The sequence below is a fragment of the Triticum aestivum genome, chromosome 1D, assembly GCF_018294505.1.
Source record: "Triticum aestivum cultivar Chinese Spring chromosome 1D, IWGSC CS RefSeq v2.1, whole genome shotgun sequence".
NCBI lineage: Eukaryota > Viridiplantae > Streptophyta > Magnoliopsida > Poales > Poaceae > Triticum > Triticum aestivum.
In genome coordinates this window covers 255,765,136-255,785,678 of record NC_057796.1, presented here as the reverse complement: position 1 = coordinate 255,785,678, position 20,543 = coordinate 255,765,136, and the positions used below count along the sequence as shown (strand labels likewise).

General features: G+C 45.5%; 3 protein-coding genes across 4 annotated transcripts; 2 read left to right on the top strand and 1 right to left on the bottom strand.

The window, feature by feature from the left end:
- Positions 1-1,460: 1,460 nt before the first annotated feature.
- On the top strand, positions 1,461-4,603 carry LOC123181314 (uncharacterized). The gene is made up of 2 exons (XM_044593576.1): positions 1,461-3,925; positions 4,257-4,603. The coding sequence occupies exons 1-2, from the start codon at positions 2,539-2,541 to the stop codon at positions 4,262-4,264; spliced, it is 1,395 nt and encodes a 464-aa protein (XP_044449511.1). The 5' UTR covers positions 1,461-2,538; the 3' UTR covers positions 4,265-4,603.
- Positions 4,604-4,736: 133 nt separating this feature from the next.
- LOC123181313 (tubulin-folding cofactor D) lies at positions 4,737-15,905 on the bottom strand. 2 transcript variants are annotated; one of them, XM_044593574.1, is made up of 18 exons: positions 15,567-15,905; positions 14,551-15,098; positions 14,220-14,322; positions 13,923-14,099; positions 12,500-12,676; positions 12,006-12,056; positions 9,823-9,939; positions 9,625-9,729; positions 9,116-9,286; positions 8,814-9,029; positions 8,276-8,474; positions 7,974-8,179; positions 7,487-7,711; positions 6,817-7,368; positions 6,170-6,439; positions 5,879-5,923; positions 5,301-5,483; positions 4,737-5,218 (listed from the first exon to the last, which is right to left on the bottom strand). In XM_044593574.1, exons 1-18 carry the CDS (start codon positions 15,783-15,785, stop codon positions 4,925-4,927), a joined length of 3,858 nt encoding a protein of 1,285 aa, XP_044449509.1. In that variant the 5' UTR covers positions 15,786-15,905; the 3' UTR covers positions 4,737-4,924. The 2 variants fall into 2 exon arrangements, with proteins under 2 accessions (XP_044449509.1, XP_044449510.1); XM_044593575.1 differs by lacking the exon at positions 12,006-12,056.
- A 23-nt stretch (positions 15,906-15,928) lies between these two features.
- On the top strand, positions 15,929-18,930 carry LOC123181315 (uncharacterized). The gene is made up of 6 exons (XM_044593577.1): positions 15,929-16,161; positions 16,268-16,323; positions 16,410-16,533; positions 17,392-17,498; positions 18,520-18,586; positions 18,676-18,930. The coding sequence occupies exons 1-6, from the start codon at positions 16,089-16,091 to the stop codon at positions 18,753-18,755; spliced, it is 507 nt and encodes a 168-aa protein (XP_044449512.1). The 5' UTR covers positions 15,929-16,088; the 3' UTR covers positions 18,756-18,930.
- The last annotated feature ends 1,613 nt before the right edge of the window (positions 18,931-20,543 follow it).

Here is a 20,543-nt window from a genome sequence, read left to right as displayed (position 1 = left end):
GGGTCCGCTCGCCGTTGTCTGCCTCTGAGGGTTCGTGCATCGATGCGGTTGTTGCTCCGGTGCTACAGATCATGACCGAGCTTTTAGAGCTTTGTACGGAACGGGCTCCTCCTCTGTCTGTGGAGCAACTGAAGGTGGACTTGCCGCCGACCTTGTGTGAGGGGCAGTTTCCGCCTCCATCATGTGAGCAATTGGAGGCCTCTGAGTCCATTATGCTGGAGGTTGCTGTGGTGGATGATGTTGGTGCGGTTAGTATGCTGGCGCCTGCTCCTGTGGGGCCGAGCCAGCCGCTCGCCTTAGGGGCTCGTGGAGGTTCCGATGTTGCCGTTACCCAATCGCATGTGGCCGTTGGGCGGGTGGAGACCGTGCGTGACAAGGTTGATGCGATTCTCTTCGAAATAGAGGTTCACAGCTTGCTCAAACGTTTGGAGGCGGCTTGTCCTGGATCTGGCAGGACGATTGTGGAAAAGGCTCTTAGAAACAGAAGCAAGAAGAATGACGCCACAGAAATGGCGTCCGCAACAGTTGCTTAATGGATGGTCATCTGCTTGTTTTCTTGGATTTGGTGGTGTGTATGGTCTTCGGCCGAGGTATTCTCTTTGGAGGTTTCTTTGCGTTGTAGACATGGGGTTGGTGGTCATTGCGTGTTGGGTATGGCTGTGAGGCTGATCATGTGCTTACGGGGTTGGATGCTCTGTGAGTAGTCCACATGTGGTTGATTGTATCGGTTTTTGCCCGGTTTTCTGTTAATTAACTGGGCAATTCTCTTCTGCATAATTAATCGACGAGGCAAATCTTTTGCCTCTGTTTTGGAAAAATTTTTGTTACATGAGGTCCTCCCATTATGCTATGTCATGAGAGTCAATGAACGACTGGCGATAATAAGATTAAAAATACGAGTGCAGTGAAAACTCTGTCAGTTCTGAGAACAGAATGGAAACGAAGCGCAAAAATGGGAATCCACAAAATGGAAGGGAAAAATGGAAGTCGCAACTTAAGTTTCTGGTGGGAAACAGAACAGTGTTTTCAGCAGAATTTTTGTACAAACAGAATTTCCGTATTGCATTCTTGGAGTGGAGCCAAACAATTTTGTTGGTTTTGTCTATGTCCCAAAGGAGATTTTTAGCTCCAGTTTAGCTAGATTTCAATCGACTAACTTTTCGAGTTTGGGTCAGTCAGATTTTCGAATAATGGAAGGAGAAGGGCCTCGGCGGAGAGAAGGAATGGGCTCGCCGTCATCATCCCATTATCTATCTTAGGGTTCAGGGTGGGTGGTGGTAGCCGGCGGTGGTGGGGCGATGGCTGGAGAAAAAGCTCGGTGTTGGGGGGCCCTAGAGGGATGGCCAGGGCGGCGGAAGACCGGCGGTGGGGGGTGGTTTAGGGGAGGGCGGGGCGGCGAGGCGGGGGGCGGTGGTTAGGGTTGGGCTGGATCGGCAGGTGCGCGAGAGGAAGAAGAGGCAGGAGGTTGAAGACGAATGACGTCTGTTGGATCTTGATCAGACGGTTGAGATAGAAGGAGAATCTGACTGTCGCCTAGCCGCTCCCTTTTAGCTCTGGTAAAAACCTCGGTTTTCACACCAGTTTCTGCACTAGAACTTCTCTTTCCGTCCATTTTCGCTCTGTTTTCATCTCTAATTGGTACGACTGTCGGTTCATATCGAGTGGAATGCAAGCCTCGGGTGCAACTTGTGACATTTTACCCCAGGTTACACCATTTTAAGGTTCATAGCAGAAAAGCTTCTTGCTAAATCTCTGGCTAATAGACTTAAGACTCACCTTCCTGACTATATTGATCCCGCTCAACAGGCTTTCATACAAGGTAGGCGTATCAGTGATAACATCATTATTGCTCAGGAAATTGCTCACTCTTTTTCTCTTAAATCTTGGAATCATAAAGCTTTCATGCTCAAAATTGATTTTGCTAAAGCTTTTGACCGTCTTGAGTGGAACTTCATTGTTTCTGCTTTGGCTCGTAAAGGACTGCATGGTCATTTCATAAATTTGGTTCATGCCTGCATCTCCTCACCTACTTTCTCTGTGCTTATTAATGGTCAACCCTCTCAAAAATGTAAAAACTACAGAGGTATTAGACAGGGCTGCCCCATGTCTCCTTATTTATTTGTTCTAGCTATCAATGAGTTATCCATTATGCTGAATGAGGCTTTGCAGGACAATCATTTGTTTGGTATTTCTCTTGGACCAAATTGCCCTTCTGTGCATTCCTTACTGTTTGCAGACGATCTTCTTGTCTGTGGGCAGGCTACTTGTCAGGAGGCTCAGGTTATGGCCAACTTGATTAATCACTTCTGTAACATCTCTGGCCAAACTCCTAACTGGAGTAAATCAGCTATCTTTTTGAGTTTTCATGTTCCTCAGTAGGTAAGAGATGACATTAAAAGCATTTTTCCAGTAGCTAATCTGGATGACAACTTCACTCATTTAGGTCATCCTCTCATTCTTCCTGCTAACAATAGAGCAGCTGCTTACAACTTTGTCTTAGATAAATTTCTTAACAAGCTGCCTTCCTATAAAGCTAATATGCTTTCTCATGCTGCTAGATTGGAATTAATCCGTTCTGTTTTCTCGGCCATTCCAGTTTATTACATGTCTAATATTTTATTCTCAAAAAAGTTCATTGCTAAACTTACTGCAGTAATCAGAAACTTCTGGTGGACAGGTATTAGAGAAACAGATTCCAGGAAAAGTCTTTGCCTTCGTGCTTGGAAGGACATTTCAAATTCAAAAACAGAAGGAGGATTGGGTATCAGAAACTTGAGGGCAATTAATGAAAGTCTAATTCTAGCTGCGGCTTGGAGGTTAGCAATTAATCCTACTTCACATTTATATTCTGTACTCCGAGCCAAATATTTCCCTAATACAACTATTTGGAAAGCTACTCCAGCTCCTCCTAAGTCTGCTTTTTGGGCTGCTATTCTTAAAATGTTTCCCAAGATTAAATATCATGCGTTCTACCAACTGACCCAGGGGAATATTTCTTTATGGAGCATGCCTTGGTGTACCAATTGGAATACTATTCATGACTACCTTATTCCTCAGCATTCTGCGTTTGCTTATCCCTCTTTAGTTAAAGATCTTTGGATGACAGACGCTAGGTCTTGGAATCATCAGCTCATCCGCCAACTTTTTAGGGAACCTCTTGCTTCTCAAATCATCAATACCAATATTATTCAGGATGATAATGAAGATCTTCTTTGTTGGCCTTTAGCTCCCAATGGTAGCTGTTCTCCTAAACATGCTTATAAAATTTGTTTACAGGACATTCATGCTCATCCTAGAACAGCTCCTACTCAAGTTGCCACTGATTTAAAAAACTTTCTTAAAGTGATGTGGAAAAACAATTCCATGCTCCCTAAAATCAAAACTTTCGCTTGGCATCTTCTTAGTAAAGCTCTGCCTACAGGTATGAGAGCAGGTAAATTTTCCAGTCATATTTCTCAAATTTGTTCTAGATGTGCGCATCACGAAGATGATTTCCATCTTTTTTTCCTTTGTCACTTTGCTAGAGCTGCCTGGTTTGCGCACCCTTGGTTTATTAGATCCGACACTCTGGTTCATAATCATGATTCTCTCCTTTCAGCTATTACTTCTTTTCTGAATTCTGGTCATCCTTTTGCTTCAATGCAAAATATTTTCAATTTCTTATGGTGCATTTGGAAAGCAAGGAATGAGCTCCTTTTTGAGCACAGGAAAGTACACCCGAACAAGATTCACATCATGGCTGCAAATACAGACTGCGCGCTGCAGGCTGAGGCACTGGTGTCGGGACAAGTGTACAGCAGTTTTTCAGACAGTCTGAATAATGAACAACATATACCTCTGCAGGGTACAACTATCAAGTCTGATCTCATCATTAAAGGGACTAAAATTTATTCTGATGCGGCCTTTCGATCTTCAAAAATTCCAGGTATTCTAAGGGGACAAGTTGGTACAGGTATTGGAATTTACTTTTCTATTCCCGTTGATCATGGTGAGCTTAATATTCAGATTCAGGCTTCTGCCCCTGTAACCACAGATCCTACTCATGCAGAAGCCAAGGCTCTTTCTTGCGCTGCTCTTATTGCAAACAAATTGAATGTGCAGTAACCTACTTTTTTAACTGATTGTCTTCCTCCCGCTTCTGCTGCTGCTTCTAAGACCATTTCCCACCCTGCTACTCCTTGGAATATCAGAAATGAATTAGCCTCTTTTAATAGCATTTATTCTATTCTAAATGCTCAGGTGTTCCACATTTCCAGGAATCTAAATGGAGTGGCTCACAATCTTGCACAACAGGTGTACCAGGCTTCAGATCAGCCACTGATGATTTGCTCTACAAGATCACATGACACAAACCTCTGTCCTGTTGCGGCTGCTCTAGCTCAATTCTCTGGCACAGGGTTCCAACTACACAAGGTGTATTGCTACTAAAAACAGCACTCAAAGCAAGGGTCCTCCTGCCTGCAAGAATAGCTGGACTCTGGTGTTACCACAAGCATAGGACAACACATCTCTACCGGCGTTGGTGGTCTTTTCTTTAAGCTGCAGTTCATCTGGTTGATTAGTTTTTCAACCTATCTTTGCTTCTCCATTGCAGCCTCTTTTTCGGGCTCTGTCTCTTATTCTTCAGTCTGTTGCCCATGTAACTTGTAATGACCCCATAAGCTGTCAATGGAATTTGGGCACCTTTCAGGTGCCTTGCTTTGTTCCAAAAAAAAAAAAAAAAAAAAAAAAACTTGTTGATCATGAACTAAGCTGCTGCTGCTGCTGCTGCTGCTGCGTGTAATGCGTTTCTTCAAACAAAAAATGTCTCAGATGCCTAACATACAAAATTGAGATAACACTGAAACGAAATATTGTACAAGTGTAGTGCACAACTGTGTACATTATAGAAGGGGAGAACGACGCGTCGACGCCCCCCTGCTTCCTAGTACCCACTGAATTCAACCAGTGAGGAATACGACGTGTTCTCATCAGTTGAAGCAGCATTTCGAACATCGGGAGCTCTTGCTCCCTGTCGATTCTCAGACTTCTGCGAGGTGGCGACGCCAAAACCAGCCATCGCATTCAGTTCCGACCTCTTGTGCCTCGCTTCCTCGACGTCTCCTTCCCAGCATGTCTCCGCGAGCACTTCCTGGGCTTTATCCATATCTTCCGCCGAGATCAGACTGTCATTTTGCAGCAGCACAAGGTACACCTGATCAGCCGCAGCCTTCCGGATCTGCAAGTTGGCAGAGAGTATCTGAGTTCGGTTCACCACTGGCGTTCTGCACTTCTCAGGCAAGAAATATATCAAATGTTACCTTGGGGTATCTATGGCCTAGGAACACTAGAAGTTGAGAGAACGCCTTGGTGCCAGTCCCATCCAATTGTGAAGAAATATATCCTAGGATTGAGAGGCCCGCACATAACTTCGTGAAGTCCTTTGATCCCTTCAGTTCAGGGCCTAGTAAATTTACCAATTCACTGTAGAAGTCGCCGTGCCCCTGTTGAACGTTACAAGGCCAGAAGATATACAGCTTTGTAAACATAGCTAAGATGTGAAAACAACCTAATCAACATCAGATAACCAAGTATCATACATCGTATTGCCCTTATACTATGAAGTGTGGACTTTGTAAGTTATATCCTATTTTATGAGTTTTTAAGTTATCAACTAATAAAAAATGTGCAGTATAATAGTAATAGATTTGGTTTCTCTGATCATCAAGTTCCACTTCTTTGCCTGTCAGTATTAATGCTTAACAAAATGAGTTTTGTTCATCTGCCACTACAAATGCAGGTCAAAAGAATGGAATTTAGCATTCCAGACCAGTCTCGCAATGCTAAGCACAGAAGTGTCTTACTAAAAATCCTTCTTACATAGCTAAAATTAACTCACCTCCTTGTTCAAGAAGACCTGTTTACTGAGCAGAGTCTCGATAGTCTGCAATACAGGGACCTCGTTAGATTTACCAAAGAGAGTAAAGAAAAATGTATGGCACAAATGTCAGAACAATAATGTAGAAACATGTGAATTTTCAGACTAAACTAGTCAAATTGAAACTAAATTACTAGAACTGGTGATAATCACATCAGTCTAAACATGAACAGGCGTGACTTTAAATATAAGACATATCTTAGAAATAAAAAATATGCATCCAGCTTCAGATATATGTATACACTATTTTACCTTCAATGTGGGTGTAATTACACGGTCGCACTTCTGGTAACGCTGGAGAACCCACAAAATGTCATGACTCAATAGATACTCTCTACTTTTCCCTTTATCATCTATATTAATACTTGAATCTTGCAAGTATCCTACTAAAGCTGATGTTGAAGCTTTCCTCAAAGACTCCTGCAACCCACCGGTAGAAATCACAAGCCCTGAAAGCACAGGCTTGCTGTAACAGCTAGCCTGAAGAATCTTCACCAATCGTGGATATGATACCGTAGGAACCTAATCAAGGCAAAGGGCTATCAGTTGAAGCTTGAGTGATAGTACGACCATACTTAATATAATGCACATAATGGTGCAAAATGAATCAGCGTGCAATTTATTATTGAGGCAATATTGTCAACAAAATGGCAATATATGTGTTCTGTTAATTATTCACAAAACAGTCACTACAAAACTAAACGCCAACGAACTTATTTCCGAGATGACTACGATTTTGGAATAAAGAAAGTAAATTGGTGCGCAACTGAGCATTAAAAAGATAAGAACTGAGGGCAGCACAGCTAGTTGTACAACATACCACAATACAAGTATTAGATATGATCAATCCTAGTGGGTTTGACAATAATTAGAGGTGAAATTGGTGAAAAATTACTTACTGCCCACTCCAAATCAGAATTATTAGGAATAATTTCTTCCAACAGCTTCCTGTAAGGTATAGACGGGACAAACTGTTCTTGGTTGTACAGAATCCTCTGCAGAGTCCTGACTGCTATTTCTCTTATCTTATCTATTTTCTCAACTGCCTGCTTTGCAATGCCAGCGACCAGACCCTGTGCAATAGCAGAATCAAATAGTTGGCATGTGGTACTAATTGCATTTGCATCCATGTCGCTTGGCTCAGACTCATCCTCAGCAGCTGGCGCTGCTCTCACTGCAACAGCATCTCTCTTGCAGAGGATGAACGTGCATCTTTCTAGCGCATCCATTGCTGCTTCACGTACCCAAGAACCCACATCTCCTCTGTTATCTACAGCATAATCATCAAGTGCTCTGAATAAAGCTGGCATGACCTCAACTTTTATGTATGCATATACAGATTCTCCAATATCTGAGCTCTGATCAACATTAGATGTTAATGTTTCGCAAACCAGAATTAGCCCCCTAACAGAATTCACACGTGCTTCAGCGTCAGGATCATCAGCCTTATCCTGCATATTAAACGAAATAAGAGTTTCAGTTAGAGATTTCAAGAAATGCATCAACAGCACGAGTTATTGTTCCGTATATATGTTTTGCTGCTGAAATTTCAATAGGAAATTTCACTACCTCTATTGTGCATGAGCTACAGAGCTTACTCATGACAGGCATCCATTTTAGTAACAAGAACTCGTACGGTAATATTCCAAGGGCCAGCGCCCCGCCTCGTCTTGCAGCTACATTCGGGTCATCTAGAAGCGTCACATACTTCGAAATGACATCATTAGCAATCTTTTCACCAGCAGAAACCAGATATGTTGGAATAAAATGCTTCAAAGCGTCAACAGCGGCACACTGGAAAATATTGTGAATAGCACCCAGTCAACAATGCGGGACAACAGTGTCATGCTTGTACAGTATTATCTCCGTCCCAAATTACCTGTCTTAGATTTGTCTAGATACGGTCCGTATCTTAGACAAATCTAAGACAAGTAATTCAGGACGGAGGGAGTATGAAACAACAGCAGCAACAACAAATGACACTAAATGGACATCAACAAGCCTTTACTGCTATCTTAACTATTGCATTGCTAGTACAAGAGAAAGGAATGCTCGCCTGTATTTGAGAATTGGGATGCTTCAAATTCTCGTTAAGGGTTTCAACTAAACTTCTCTTTGTCTTCTCATTCAAGGATATTGCAGCCATGGAAATACATGCAATGAATCGAGAAACAGCAGAGCGCATAATCTCTCCTCCTTTACCTCGATAAAGGCGTGCCTTTTCAATTGCAGGGACAATGCCTGACAAACCTCTCTGCATGTCTACAGATATACACAGATGCAAGGCCCCCTTTAGGCCTTTAGGGTAAAAAATTCACTGAAAAGTACTGCATAGATAATCCAGATATGGACATTTACCTGTGGTAAAAATGAAACCAAGCTGATGCAACTTCAAAGCAATTTCGCCAGCAGCTAAAGTGGCCCCATGTCGAGTGCAGAGATCTGATGATAGAGTGCAGGGAATTAACTTTTTAAGGGCATGCTCAGAGAAGTAATCCATATCATATTGCACAAGCAAAGCAAGGGCCTGCGCCGCCAACTCTCTCAAGCTTTTCTCCTAGGAAGAAAGAAAGTTCAGCCAAATCATGTGGTCTACGGATAGACAAAACAAGAGAAAAAATGGCTATAAAAGGATATAAAAGTGACTGATGAAAAGACATGGATGCTTAACAGGGATCATCGTCAAACTAACATTATGTTAAACAATGGGTGTTGCTGTTACAATAATTTACAGAAGCAGATAACAAATCTGTATTTACTATGTAAATGATTCAAGCAGAAGTTGACAGGATTGAAGCACGGGAAATAAGAAAATAAGCAAATGTAGCCGGAGTAGGGAACAGTTAAATAGCAATTTCACCCAAACTAAAAAAAGAGTTGCACAGTAGTACAGTACCCAGTGAGTTATTTTATTGCACAGCAGCTCTTCTGCAAAGGGGTAAACATACTCCTTATACTGAGCAACAGAAACGGCGACACTCAGATAAGAGTTTGATCGTGAAGCTAGTGCAAAGTAGTCTGTTGTATTCACAATATCAATGCCATGCGGATAAGTTCCCTGTCTTCCAACATTCTCTTGAAAGGCAGCAGAAGCAGCTCTTCTACAATTAACCTGAAATCAGATACGGCAAAAGACACATTAGAAACAGTTATGAAAATATCATTCCACCAATGAAAGCAGCACAAAATGAACCTTGCCTCTCGATCATAACAAGCAACCGTTAGAAGGTGGGGAGCAAGTTGTTCCAAGACCACCTTCATATCTAAGTTAGTATAGGCACGACCAAACGCCCAACAAACGTATGCTGCGGCATCTCTTACGTGTGAACCAATGCTATGTGGACCTCTACGCACATCATAGTGTAAAGCCTGCAAAGAAAAGTATGCCATGAAGTCAATTGGGACAGTAGGCTGCTATGTTATAAGTTATAACTATACAAGGGTGCCGACACTTAAGTATCTTAAATATTTTATCAGAATATAGGTAAGACCATGTGGGGCATGCAACAGCACGCCCACATTGCAATTGATGCAGAAAAATGAAGCATGCACAAATAATTCAGAAAAGTTCTGGTTATCAGATAGAGATACAAAAGTATCTTGCAGAAAAGAGAGTTAAGAAAATAGTAAGCATCTTTGCTGCCAGCAGTCAAGAGATAACTTCATTGGTACATAGAGGTGGTATACCGTATTACTCTATTACGTACCTTCGTTATAACGGGAATAACATCAGGAAAGCTAGAAGGCAGCAACAGCCCCCTCCGAGCAAGTTCAGCCAAAGCCAAGCAGCCTCCATGCCAGGAACCATCCCCCTTCAGTATTCAAAATGCATGAGTTATCTACTAAAGTAAGTCACTGAATAAGAAAATTGCAATTTTGAAAGCTGGAAGTTGTCATAAACGGACCTCACCAGGAGAAAAAAGCTGCAAGATTGATGATAGAACTTCTTCAGACAGTGCAGGTGTTAAACGTGCAGTTATTCTGCCGACACCTTTGGCAGCAGACCATCTCACAATAGTATCCTGGACAGAGAGGAATAAAAGCTTTTAAGACGAATAGTTCACAAAGTATCCTTCAGTATAGAAATTCCATCAGAGGCTACAGTTGTTAGAGTACGTAATGGGCCTAATGGCCTGGGCTGGCGGTATAGCCCGTTAGTCTTAGGGTTAATTAGAGATAAGGGTCGCTTGCTTAGGGGTCAAGTAAGCCTTGCTTGGGAGTCAAGTAAGCCTCTCTATATAAAGAGAGGAGATGTATCAATCTAATCAAGCAAGAATTAAGAAGGAAATCCCTTCCATCTTGCCCGGCTGTGGGCAAAAGGCCCCCGGCCGGCCCTCTCGCGCCCTCCTTCTAGCAGCGCCATAACAATTTGGTATCAGCTAGCTTCGGTTCGATCATGTCTTCACCGCCGCCCAACCCGTCTCTTCCGCTGCCGGTCACCTCGTTGCCTCCGGCGACCACCACGACCGTCGCCCCGCTCCTGTCCGCGCCGGGCTCCTCCGTCGCGCCTGCCCCGCCGTCCTCACCCCGGAGGAGGTGTCCGGGGCGCTGCGGGCCCTAACCCAGGCTGTCCAGGAGATCCGCTTGTTCTTGGCCGCGTCCTACGGGCCGCACCCGGCTGCGCCGCCGTGGCTGCCGTGGCAGCCGCCGCACCAGGTGGCCTACGCCGCGCTCGCCGGGCCGCTACAACAGCCGCTGCAGCTGCCATCCACCGCCACCACCGCCCCGCCCTGGCTGCAGTGGCAGCCGCCACTCCTGGCGGCCTCCGCCGCAGCAGCCGCTGCTGCTGCCCCAGGGCGTCCCCGCCGCGCTCGCCGGGCCGCTGCAGCTGCCATCCACCGCCACCACCGCCCCGCCCTGGCTGCAGTGGCAGCCGCCGCTCCTGGCAGCCCCCGCCGTGCCCGGCGCTCCGCTGCAGCAGCCACCGCCGGTCAGCTCCGGCCCCGCATCGACCGCGCCGGCGGGAGTCCCGATCCACCAGATCAAGTTCCCGCCGTCCCCTCACCGCTTCCCCAGGGCGTCCCCATCCAGCAGATCACGTTCCCGCCGTCGCCGTCACCGCTTCCGGCTTGGATCACTACCCGCCACGTGTCGGCGGCGGTGAGGCTGCAGGCTGCTGCGCGCGGCATCCTAGCGCGTCGGCGTGTGCGGGAGATGCGTGGTCTGCGGCTGCCGCTCCTTCTAGTTGCGCTTCGCTGCGCAAAGGACCTCGATCTCGTCCGCTGCGTCGGGGATCTTGGGCATGCTATTTTCCCCACGGACAGCGACCTCAAAGTCTGCGACATCGGCGGTTGGGGGGGGGGGGGGGCGCACCCCTCCTCGCCATTCTCCATCGAAAGCCCTCCAGTCTTCTCTGTGCGGTGCAGACCAACAGCCGTCCGGTGGGGAGTAGGCATGGTGTTACCGACAGGAGCGCACCGCGTAGCACCACTGCATTCCGCCGCCGGCCGCCGCGAGGGCGCCTCTGCTGGTCGCTCTTGCGACCACTTCCAGGTGGCCATACACATGCACTCCTTTTGTCCAGATGGTGTCCATGGGATCCAGGAGGCTGTACACGTGCACGTCCGACGTGCGGATGGTGTCCACTTTTTGTTAAGGGGTCCAAAATAAAGCGTCCCAGTCCATTTCAGGTTGAGAGTAATAAAACAAGCCGAGATGTAAAAGGCTTGTTTTAGGTGTTAGTTTTGTGTTGCGTCGAGTCATGGTTATAAGTTAGTTAGGCTGCAGCTCGAGGACAAGCTGCATGTCCAGGTGGGGTGTAGTGTTAGAGTACGTAATGGGCCTAATGGCCTGGGCTGGCGGTATAGCCCGTTAGTCCTAGGGTTAATTAGAGATAAGGGTCGCTTGCTTAGGGGTCAAGTAAGCCTTGCTTGGGAGTCAAGTAAACCTCTCTATATAAAGAGAGGAGATGTATCAATCTAATCAAGCAAGAATTAAGAAGGAAATCCCTTCCATCTTGCCCGGCCGTGGGCAAAAGGCCCCCGGCCGGCCCTCTCACGCCCTCCTTCTAGCAGCGCCATAACAACAGTGCTACTCATTGCATCACCTATCCGAACGAAGCATCAATATTTTGTATGAAAACATTTACCTTTTGCATGTAAAGAAGCATAGTGGCAAGGAGACATTGTAACAACCGCTGCTGCAGAGAATTTATGTGGCAGGAAGGCAAATTGACTGTTTGAAGCATGTTCACACTCCATATGATAATGAAACTTTAATGTACATCACGAAACGATTTCATCACCTCTATTCTAACCCATCCAAACAAGCTGCACTGAATCAAATTATATTTCACTTATATGTAAATGGTTAAAAAGATCAACAAGATTGGGTAGCATTGATGGTCAGTCTCTCCAAAGTACTAAATAATCTGGAGTACAGCATATTCAGTGGCAGCAGATTTGCAGCAAAGATACTGATGTAATAATGATATTAATCAGCATGCATGCACGTGGGAAGAAAGAAACACAGTAGAGATGATGGACCTACCTAAAGCAAAGAATACAGTATTCGTAAATTTATTAAACATGACACAGAGAGCAAACTAAATGTTTTACAGTATAATATTAGATGAGAACATACCGAATCCCTCAAGCCAGTCAATAGTAAGTCGATTATCTCTTCCACAATTTCTGGAACATCCATATCTTCTTCCAACCCACATGTGTCTGTTTGATCAATGTTCACTTGTTGGGTTGATCCATTTGAAGACGCAGCAGTAGAACTTAAAAGGTTTGCACCCAGTGAACTACTTATTGACTGCATGACAGAAAACCAGTAAGCACTATGGTAGAACAATGAAGAACAAACTGATGACAAGATACAAAATAATACTAGCAAACATTTCTCACAGAATGCATCCGATAAAAGATAGATGTAAAGCATGATATCAATTATTAAATGATTCTTCTGCATTAGCCATCTCAGAAACTAAAAGCTAAATCACTGCCAGCACTCAGCAATTTTGAAAAGAAGGGATGTGCTGTAGTTTGGTACATGTTGCGCCTTGGATGCAGCTAACTAGCTTATATGTCCTTAGTTAATCCCATATTAGTTTTGACAGGCTTTGTCCCAGAAATAACTTCCAGTAATCCCAAGAATAAACAGTATTTTGAATGAAAAATGTTAAATCAACACACCTTCCTGTAAACTGTTTACTACCCAGAGTTAGCAGAACCCCACAAAAATTGGATGCTAAGTTAGTACCAAGCTATGCCTTAACTGAGCAGATGTTGGAGCTCCAGTATGTTCAAGCTCTTACCCAACTGCTACCATATGGATGCTTCACACATCCAGATTTAACAAACGAATTCCATGAGCAGGATGCAATCACTGCAAAGATGTTAGGTACATCATGTAGGATGCATATTGATAGTTTTTGGCCCTTCATGCAATTTTTGTATCATTTACATCTTGTGGAATACCGATTCCTTTCTTTGAAATATATTTCCAGTAGCTATGTGCCCTACTGCTCTAAAAAAATGTGATTTGGAGTTCTGGATTGTGCATATAGTTTATGAGCTTGCACACCCATATCAGACACATGTTTTTTAAACCAGGTAATGGAAAATTGAACGTAAGAAGGGTACACCAGCAGTAAACAATTTTTACAGAGTGCCTAGAACTTTACTCAAGAAAGAACCTGCACACACACAAAACAATCTCTAAATGTACTTCCCCATTTCTTTTGATTCCGCATATAATTTTCTTTTGAAAAGTCAAACTATGCAAAGTTTGATCAAATTTATATTAGAAATATCAATATCTACAATACTTAAGTTATATATTATGAAAATTATTTTCATGATGCATCTAATGATATTGATTTCGTATTGTGAATGTTGATATTTTTCCCTATAAAATTGGTCAAACTTTACGAAGTTTGACTTCAGACTAACTTTATATGCAAACTAAAAAGAAAAGGAAGGAATATCTAAGCAAGTAAGCATTATTAAAACCCGTACAATATTGATTAAGCAAAGGTTAACAATGAAAGATTTCAAACCTGATAGCGCCATGATGGCGTACGGGGAGCCAAGCTAATGAGAGCAACTCGCTGTGCCAGTTTGACCAGAAATTTCCTAAGGAGGGGACTTCTGATGGCAATATTAGTCTTCATCACAAATGAACAGTCGTTCCAAATACCAGAATTGGCATCATGTAGCACTCTCCTGTTACCAATCTGCAACAGGAGGAACCAAAAGAAACATATGGTGTTTATAGAATTGTTATGCTGGGAACAGATATCTCTACAACATATGCAGTATGAGTTAGAAAGAAACAAAAAACGGCAATGTCAAACCTTAAATATTGATGCTAAAGCTTCCACTATGCCAATGGACCTAAATTGATCCACAAAGTCATCTGTGACAGACAACAAGATTTTGTGCGCCCATTCCATAAAACTGAAGACAAAATAGAGGCAACTTGTTACATTTTCCTCTATTATATATGTCATAAGTTACAAAGACATGGTTAGATAAATATATTAACATTTTTGCATTCAATTCAGACAATAAAAAGTTCCTAGTAGTGACAGAAACTTGACAGTACTCCGGTGACAGGATACTTTTGAAGGTAATTTAGCAATTTGAAATGTCTATGCATGATGGCTGTAAGCTGTAAAGGATAACCTGCTGAAGGCCTTCAGCATGTCTGGACGAGTCAACAGCCTTGCAAGCAGCAACCCTGACATCCTTCTCATTGGACCAGAGTTGGAGAGATAATCCTTACAGATGTCCAAGATCCTTGTCACAAGCGGAACAACCTCAGACCCGGGCACATGATCAGTGGCAGCAATGCTCGTGTCAACGGAGGAGATATCAAATGGAATTAAGATCAGTATATAAAGCCACAACAGAACGACACACTTGGTCTCCATTTCTCCTGTGCTCTCTTGCCTAAGAGCTGTCGCTGAGCTCATTGTATGGCACTTCTCAAGGAGAGCAACCGCAAGCTCTAGATCTGAAACCTGATGAGGGAAGAACTTGATGACGCTCTTATACCCACAGACTGTGACCAGGGTGTAGATGATAATACACAGAGGCTTGATGATTTCAAGGAGCTCATCTGTGGCAGCACCAAGTTCCATTATCTTTGATCGAACCAACGACATAAGTGGTGAGATGATGTCTTCTAGGTATGGCTCGAGAAGTTGACCTTCTTCTTGATATTTGTCCATCTACTTCCCAACAAAAACCATGGCATTAATTTGTATCAAGCTTTTAAACATGAAGGTTCCCAACAAAAAACATGGCATTAATTTGTATCAAGCTTTTAAACATGAAGGGTTTGGCACAGATTGACAAAACCCATTAATTTCCAGTGCAAATTCGCTAGCTAGTCCACTAAACAGCTTAAACTGCATCCTATACTATCCAGCACTCATCGAGTGTTCACTGAAACAAAGACATCCAAACGAGGGTTTGCCATTTCACCAAGAGCACGAGGCTTGAAAATTTACATGATCTCTTCAGATTTTGTGTATGCAATCAATAATCAACGTTGAAACATAATAAGCTCTTCCGTGACTCGTACCAAACAAGCAGAATCTAGCATTGCTTACAGGGCTAGACATTATTCTCGTTGGGATCTATGGTTCAGCGACAGGCAACATCCGGAGAAGGGGGGTGGGGGGGAGAGAGCTTACGATGGAGCGGATCCTGTGGACGTCGGCGGGCTCCGCGACGCCGCCAGCGGCGAAGATGCGGCGGAGGATGGCGGAGACCAGCTCCCATTCCTGAAGGAAGTACCGCCGCAGGACGACCTCCTTGGAGTCGTGCACGTCGTCGCAGACAGCGGCGGCAGTAGGATCAGTCGAGGCATCCCCAGCGCCAGTGGCTGCGGGCTGGTCGGGCGGGGCAGGCATGGAGACAATCTCTGTGGGAATGGCGGCCGCTTCCTCCGTCGCCGGAGCTCAGGCGGCGGCGGCGTGGACAGGTGGTTGCGACTTGCGAGTGTGCCGAAGACTGCGCCGTCGTGTTTTGTGCGCGTCTCTGATCGTGTGACGCTTAACAGCACAACAGGCGTATTCCCTTGTTTTACGCGTCTGTTGGTAAGAGGCGTATTTTCCGTCTACAAGACTCGCAGGCAGGGAGACGCCTCCTGCCTGGACAGACCTCTCCTTCCTTCCCCGCGAGCACCGCCGTCGCCGTCGTCGTCGTCCATCCCGATGCAGCAGCGGCGCGGCCGGCCGTCCGGCACGGATGGCTCCGACTTCTCCTACCGCATGGTCGTCGACTCCCGTAAGCATCCAGCACCCCAAAACCCCAAACCCGCACTACCTTCTTGTTCGCTTCGGGAAGCCTAATCCAACACCAAAACATCCGCGATTCTCGCGCGCCATTGCAGGGTACCAGAGGGTCGCCGACGGCAGATCCCGCCTCGCCCGGCTCATGCTCGTGCAGGTACGGACCGGCGCGCTGGCTCCTAATCCTTGTCATCGCTGCGGTTCTTGATCTGACAAGTGTTCGTCGTGGCTTGCTTTCTGTAGACACTGCACCAAGTTGCCGGGGGCGCGTTGCTGTTGCTGTCTCTGTCGAAGGGGACGGAGATAAACAAGTTCGCCGTGCTGTCCTTGGCCGCCGGGCTGCTGGCCATTCTGTTGGGGGAATTTGGTGATGAGTCAATTATACCTGTTTTGAGCTTGTGTTTGCAGATTTCCTTGTCTTTTGCCCGAAACATTAGATCTGAATCTGGTTTCTGTAACAAAATCGCCATGAGATCCTACAAAGCCTTTACTAGTTTCAGTAAAAGAAAGGGCTTCATAGTTCAGTAGATATATAATTGGTATCACTGAGCTAAAAAGGGGAACTTAAAACTATGAGTTAAAATTATATAATTGGTGTCACTGAGCTAAAAAGTCTAGACAATTCAGAGAAAGCATTGCCAAGTCGCCAATGATGGTCACAGGTCACTCCTTGTGTATGACTAGCGAAATTAGGAGACTTCAGTACTTCGATCATTCTCATGGTTGTTTTAACTCATGAGCTTCGTTTAGAGCCTTCAAGTTGTATATTGACTGGCGTCCATAGCATGAAACCCTTCCTAGTAATTTGTAGATATGTACTACTCCCACAGTTCCACTTGAACGCTTCAAAGACAATCATGTTAGGATAAACAAGTATGACTGTTTACAGCACACGTTATTATAGGCCTTCCATACCGACAAGCAAATTGCAGCACTGTATGAGCTTCTGATCCTTTTTCTTGAACAGCCCAAACCGTCTCTCGACATATTGAATAGATGATTAAGGGGTTGTAGGTATCCAAAGTCTATTCCCGCCGATTGCAAATGTACTTTGTCAGTGGACATCTGAAGAAATAATCTTCAATACTCCATTCTGTTCTCCGCAGTGGGGCATCCTTTTATGCCATTGTTTTATCCAACTACCCTCATCAGATTGTTGATTGCATTCTAGCTGATCTTGTCAATGATGGTGTTTGAGCTGATCATGTTGTTTGGTGTGTCACAGGGCGGAGGCGGACTGTGGCAGTGTTTCTTCGGTTGTACACAAGCTTGTCATCGATTGCTATTGCATTCTCTGTGACGTGCATTATTCGTTCAGACTTGTTCGTGAAGGTTTGAACTTTGGACTATGTAATTTAGTACCTAATATTTTTGCAATTAATATGTGTGAAGTTGTCTCATGTAAGGCTCTTCTTCTTTGGCATGCTTAAGTACCTCTAAACCCATGAGTTCAATCTTCTTCAGCTTCATTGAGATAGAAACCTGCTTTGTCTAGGCTGTTACTCCTTGTAGTTTGTAGGCCCTGAGTTTGCTGTCTAGTCCCACATAATTGACAATTTATGCGCTAGACTTCAATCCAAAATATGTAGCAGAAACGTCAATCACCTGCTAGAAGCTGAACAGTTGAGGGGAATTTAAGCATTTGTGATGATTCAGCTACAAAGAAGATGTACTATCCTCGATATGGAATGAGAATGACTATATAAAGCATGTACTCCCTCTGTAAACTAATATAAGAGTGTTTAGATCACTAAAATAGTAATCTAAACGATCTTATATTAGTTTACGGAGGGAGTACATAACATCAGCAGATTTGAGAAGTTTGATAATCAGGTGAGAAGAGAATTAGGCTTATCTAGCAGAAGAAAAATACGTGCAAGTAATTCCCTTTTATGTTGAGAAAAGATGTTATGTAGGATTGTCCTCATCCCATGTGAAAGGTGATTGCCACTGTCCACATGGCTGAGCTAGCTTAAAGGTATATCATTTTACATATATCTTGATCCTTATAAGTCCAATTAACAATAATACAGGCGCTCGCACGTATCCATTTGGCATTTCCATTCTTTGCCATCTGTTGACTGTCTTTTCTTGTCATTTAGATCTGAAATTGATTTGGAATTTGATTTTTTATAAATTTAAGACATTCATGCGCTAACTCCGAATCATCAAGGCCAGAATTATGCTTTCACTTCACTTCCCTTGCAGCAATATAGTCAATGCATTCTCTGCGCACTTTGCAGTTCCATGTTAGCAATTTGCTGCACGACTTTGCTTTTATTTACCAAGTTATTGTCAAATTCTTCCTCCAGAATACGAATACATCAATTAATTAGCATCCGGTTCTTTCTAGATCACGAAGCAAAACACCGCAGACATCACAAGCTATGAAATGTTCGATGTGGTCCGTGTTGCACTTGGTAAGTTCTAGATCACCCCTTTTATCTGTTGATGACAAAATATGCGATGCTAACTTCAGGCTTCCATCACCCTTCATTGCTTTGGTCAGGTGTCCTGCTCCAATTGGTGGTCATCGCGACAACCACCAGGCTCCTGCAAAACATGTCTCCTCCCAAGAGAACTTCATGAAGGCCATGAAATTGTAGCTGTGCTCTATCAGTACAAAGGAATACCGACCGAGTTTTCATACCCGTTGGAATGGAATGCTGTAGACCTCTAAAGAGTTTCTAGCCCCTCTTCTGTTCTCTGACTTGTCGGGAATTTTTTGTGGTGGCTGAAAGGCTAATTGAAGAACTTTTGTGTCTCTTTTTTGTGTGCTGTGTGTGTTTCTATAAATGTTTATGGTGCCGATGGTTGCCACTGCTCTCTCGGATGCTGACGGCAATAGCAACTGAAGGCGCGAGTTAACCGCCGTGTGGATGATTCTGAATGTGACATGCAACTAACTTGCCCATTCATTGCGTTGCCTTTTCATGCCCTGTGGATTAGAAGTTGACTGGAAAGTGGAATTATTGCTTGGAGAAAATGCGCGAAAGGTGCACTTGCTTGCACGGAAGCAAGTTCTTGCTCTCGACAACTCGCCCTAGTATTCATCGTTTTTTTTAGAAAAGGAGGATGCATCCTCGGCCTCTGCATCTCGACGATGCATGCGGTCACTTTATTAATTATTCACAAAAGACTTTACAGGGAAGTACATCACTAAGCCTGAAGCCATCCTCTAGGCAACATCTATCGCTACTCCTATCCCCTAGATGTAGTGGTACCGAATGTCCGAGCCTAATACCAAACAGACATCACACCAAATCCTAACATCTTGTGCCGGATGCCCCATCCCGGCCACATACCTGGACTGGGTCACACGCCGGTCCGGCGCACTCACCGAGGCTGCCGCCGCCGTCTTCCACCGATCTGTCTCCAGAGCGAATACTGACGCACCGACCTTGTCAGGCCTGCCATCGACGCCACCATGGCGCCAGACAACACCACCATCCTGCATGTATCCATCCACACGCGCCCGTCGCCGAAACTCTGCAGCGCCATGCCGCCGGGATCCGTCGTCGGCCTTGCATTAGATGAAACACCGCTCCTCCTCGTCCCCTTCAGCCAGCTCCTGCTCCAAAACGATGCCCTCAGAAGGGAGTACGACACCGAAGGCGCCGTCATCGTCCGATCTGGTAGACCCAGATCTAGGGTTTCCCCCGGAATATCCTGATCATGTTGACGCAGTTTGCAACGATGATGCCTCAACAGGGGGCGTTGGAGACGCCGTCGTCGTCCGCCATGACCGAAGTCGGCGCGATTTTCACCGGAAGTAGCGCCACCACGATCTTGCCGCTGACTGGATCCGAACACACCCGCGCCATGTAGACGTATGGTGTCATCGTAAAGCCGGTTGAGGACCTCCGGCCGCCCCACCCCGACCCCATCACGCGCCGCCGGCCGGCCATAGCCAAACCACGACGGATCTGGCCGGGACTCCAGATCTGCAGCCGCCGCCGCCACCCAACACCCGGCCAGGCAAGCCAACGACACAACCCACCGGCCATGGGGGAAACGACCGCCGCCGCACGCCAGGGTCGCTGCCCTGACCGCGTCGGCTGAAGACGAATGCGCCAACGCGAGATTGATCCAGACGACCTGAATCCCTCGCGCGCGACCCCGATCAGCCACCCAGAACCTCCTCGCCGCGCTGACGAGAAGTTCACCGTCGGATCCACCGCGTCGACTTCCGCCGCCACGCCGCAAGCGGGCCACGCCGTCCATGGCAACGCGCCGCCGCAAGAAGAAGAGTGCCCTGCCGCTGCCGTCCTCCGAGGCGGGCTTCGCCCGTCGACCTCCTCCGGAATCGGCCTGGCCGCGGGCTGCAGAGGCGAGGAACGGGGCGACGGCGGCTAGGGTTCGCTCGTGCCGGCCCCC

What these genes read in the sequence shown, in the direction of transcription:
- LOC123181314 (XM_044593576.1), top strand. Translation starts at nt 2,539, where the DNA reads ATGCTTTCTCATGCTGCTAGATTGGAATTAATCCGTTCTGTTTTCTCG.
- LOC123181313 (XM_044593574.1), bottom strand. Translation starts at nt 15,785, where the DNA reads ATGCCTGCCCCGCCCGACCAGCCCGCAGCCACTGGCGCTGGGGATGCC. An exon ending in TCCACAGGATCCGCTCCATC is followed by an intron (nt 15,099 to 15,566) that starts GTAAGCTCTCTC and finishes GTTGGGAAGTAG; the next exon opens with ATGGACAAATATCAAGAAGA. An exon ending in ATTCTGATTTGGAGTGGGCA is followed by an intron (nt 6,440 to 6,816) that starts GTAAGTAATTTT and finishes TGCCTTGATTAG; the next exon opens with GTTCCTACGGTATCATATCC.
- LOC123181315 (XM_044593577.1), top strand. Translation starts at nt 16,089, where the DNA reads ATGCAGCAGCGGCGCGGCCGGCCGTCCGGCACGGATGGCTCCGACTTC. An exon ending in CCGCATGGTCGTCGACTCCC is followed by an intron (nt 16,162 to 16,267) that starts GTAAGCATCCAG and finishes GCGCCATTGCAG; the next exon opens with GGTACCAGAGGGTCGCCGAC. An exon ending in CCCGGCTCATGCTCGTGCAG is followed by an intron (nt 16,324 to 16,409) that starts GTACGGACCGGC and finishes TGCTTTCTGTAG; the next exon opens with ACACTGCACCAAGTTGCCGG.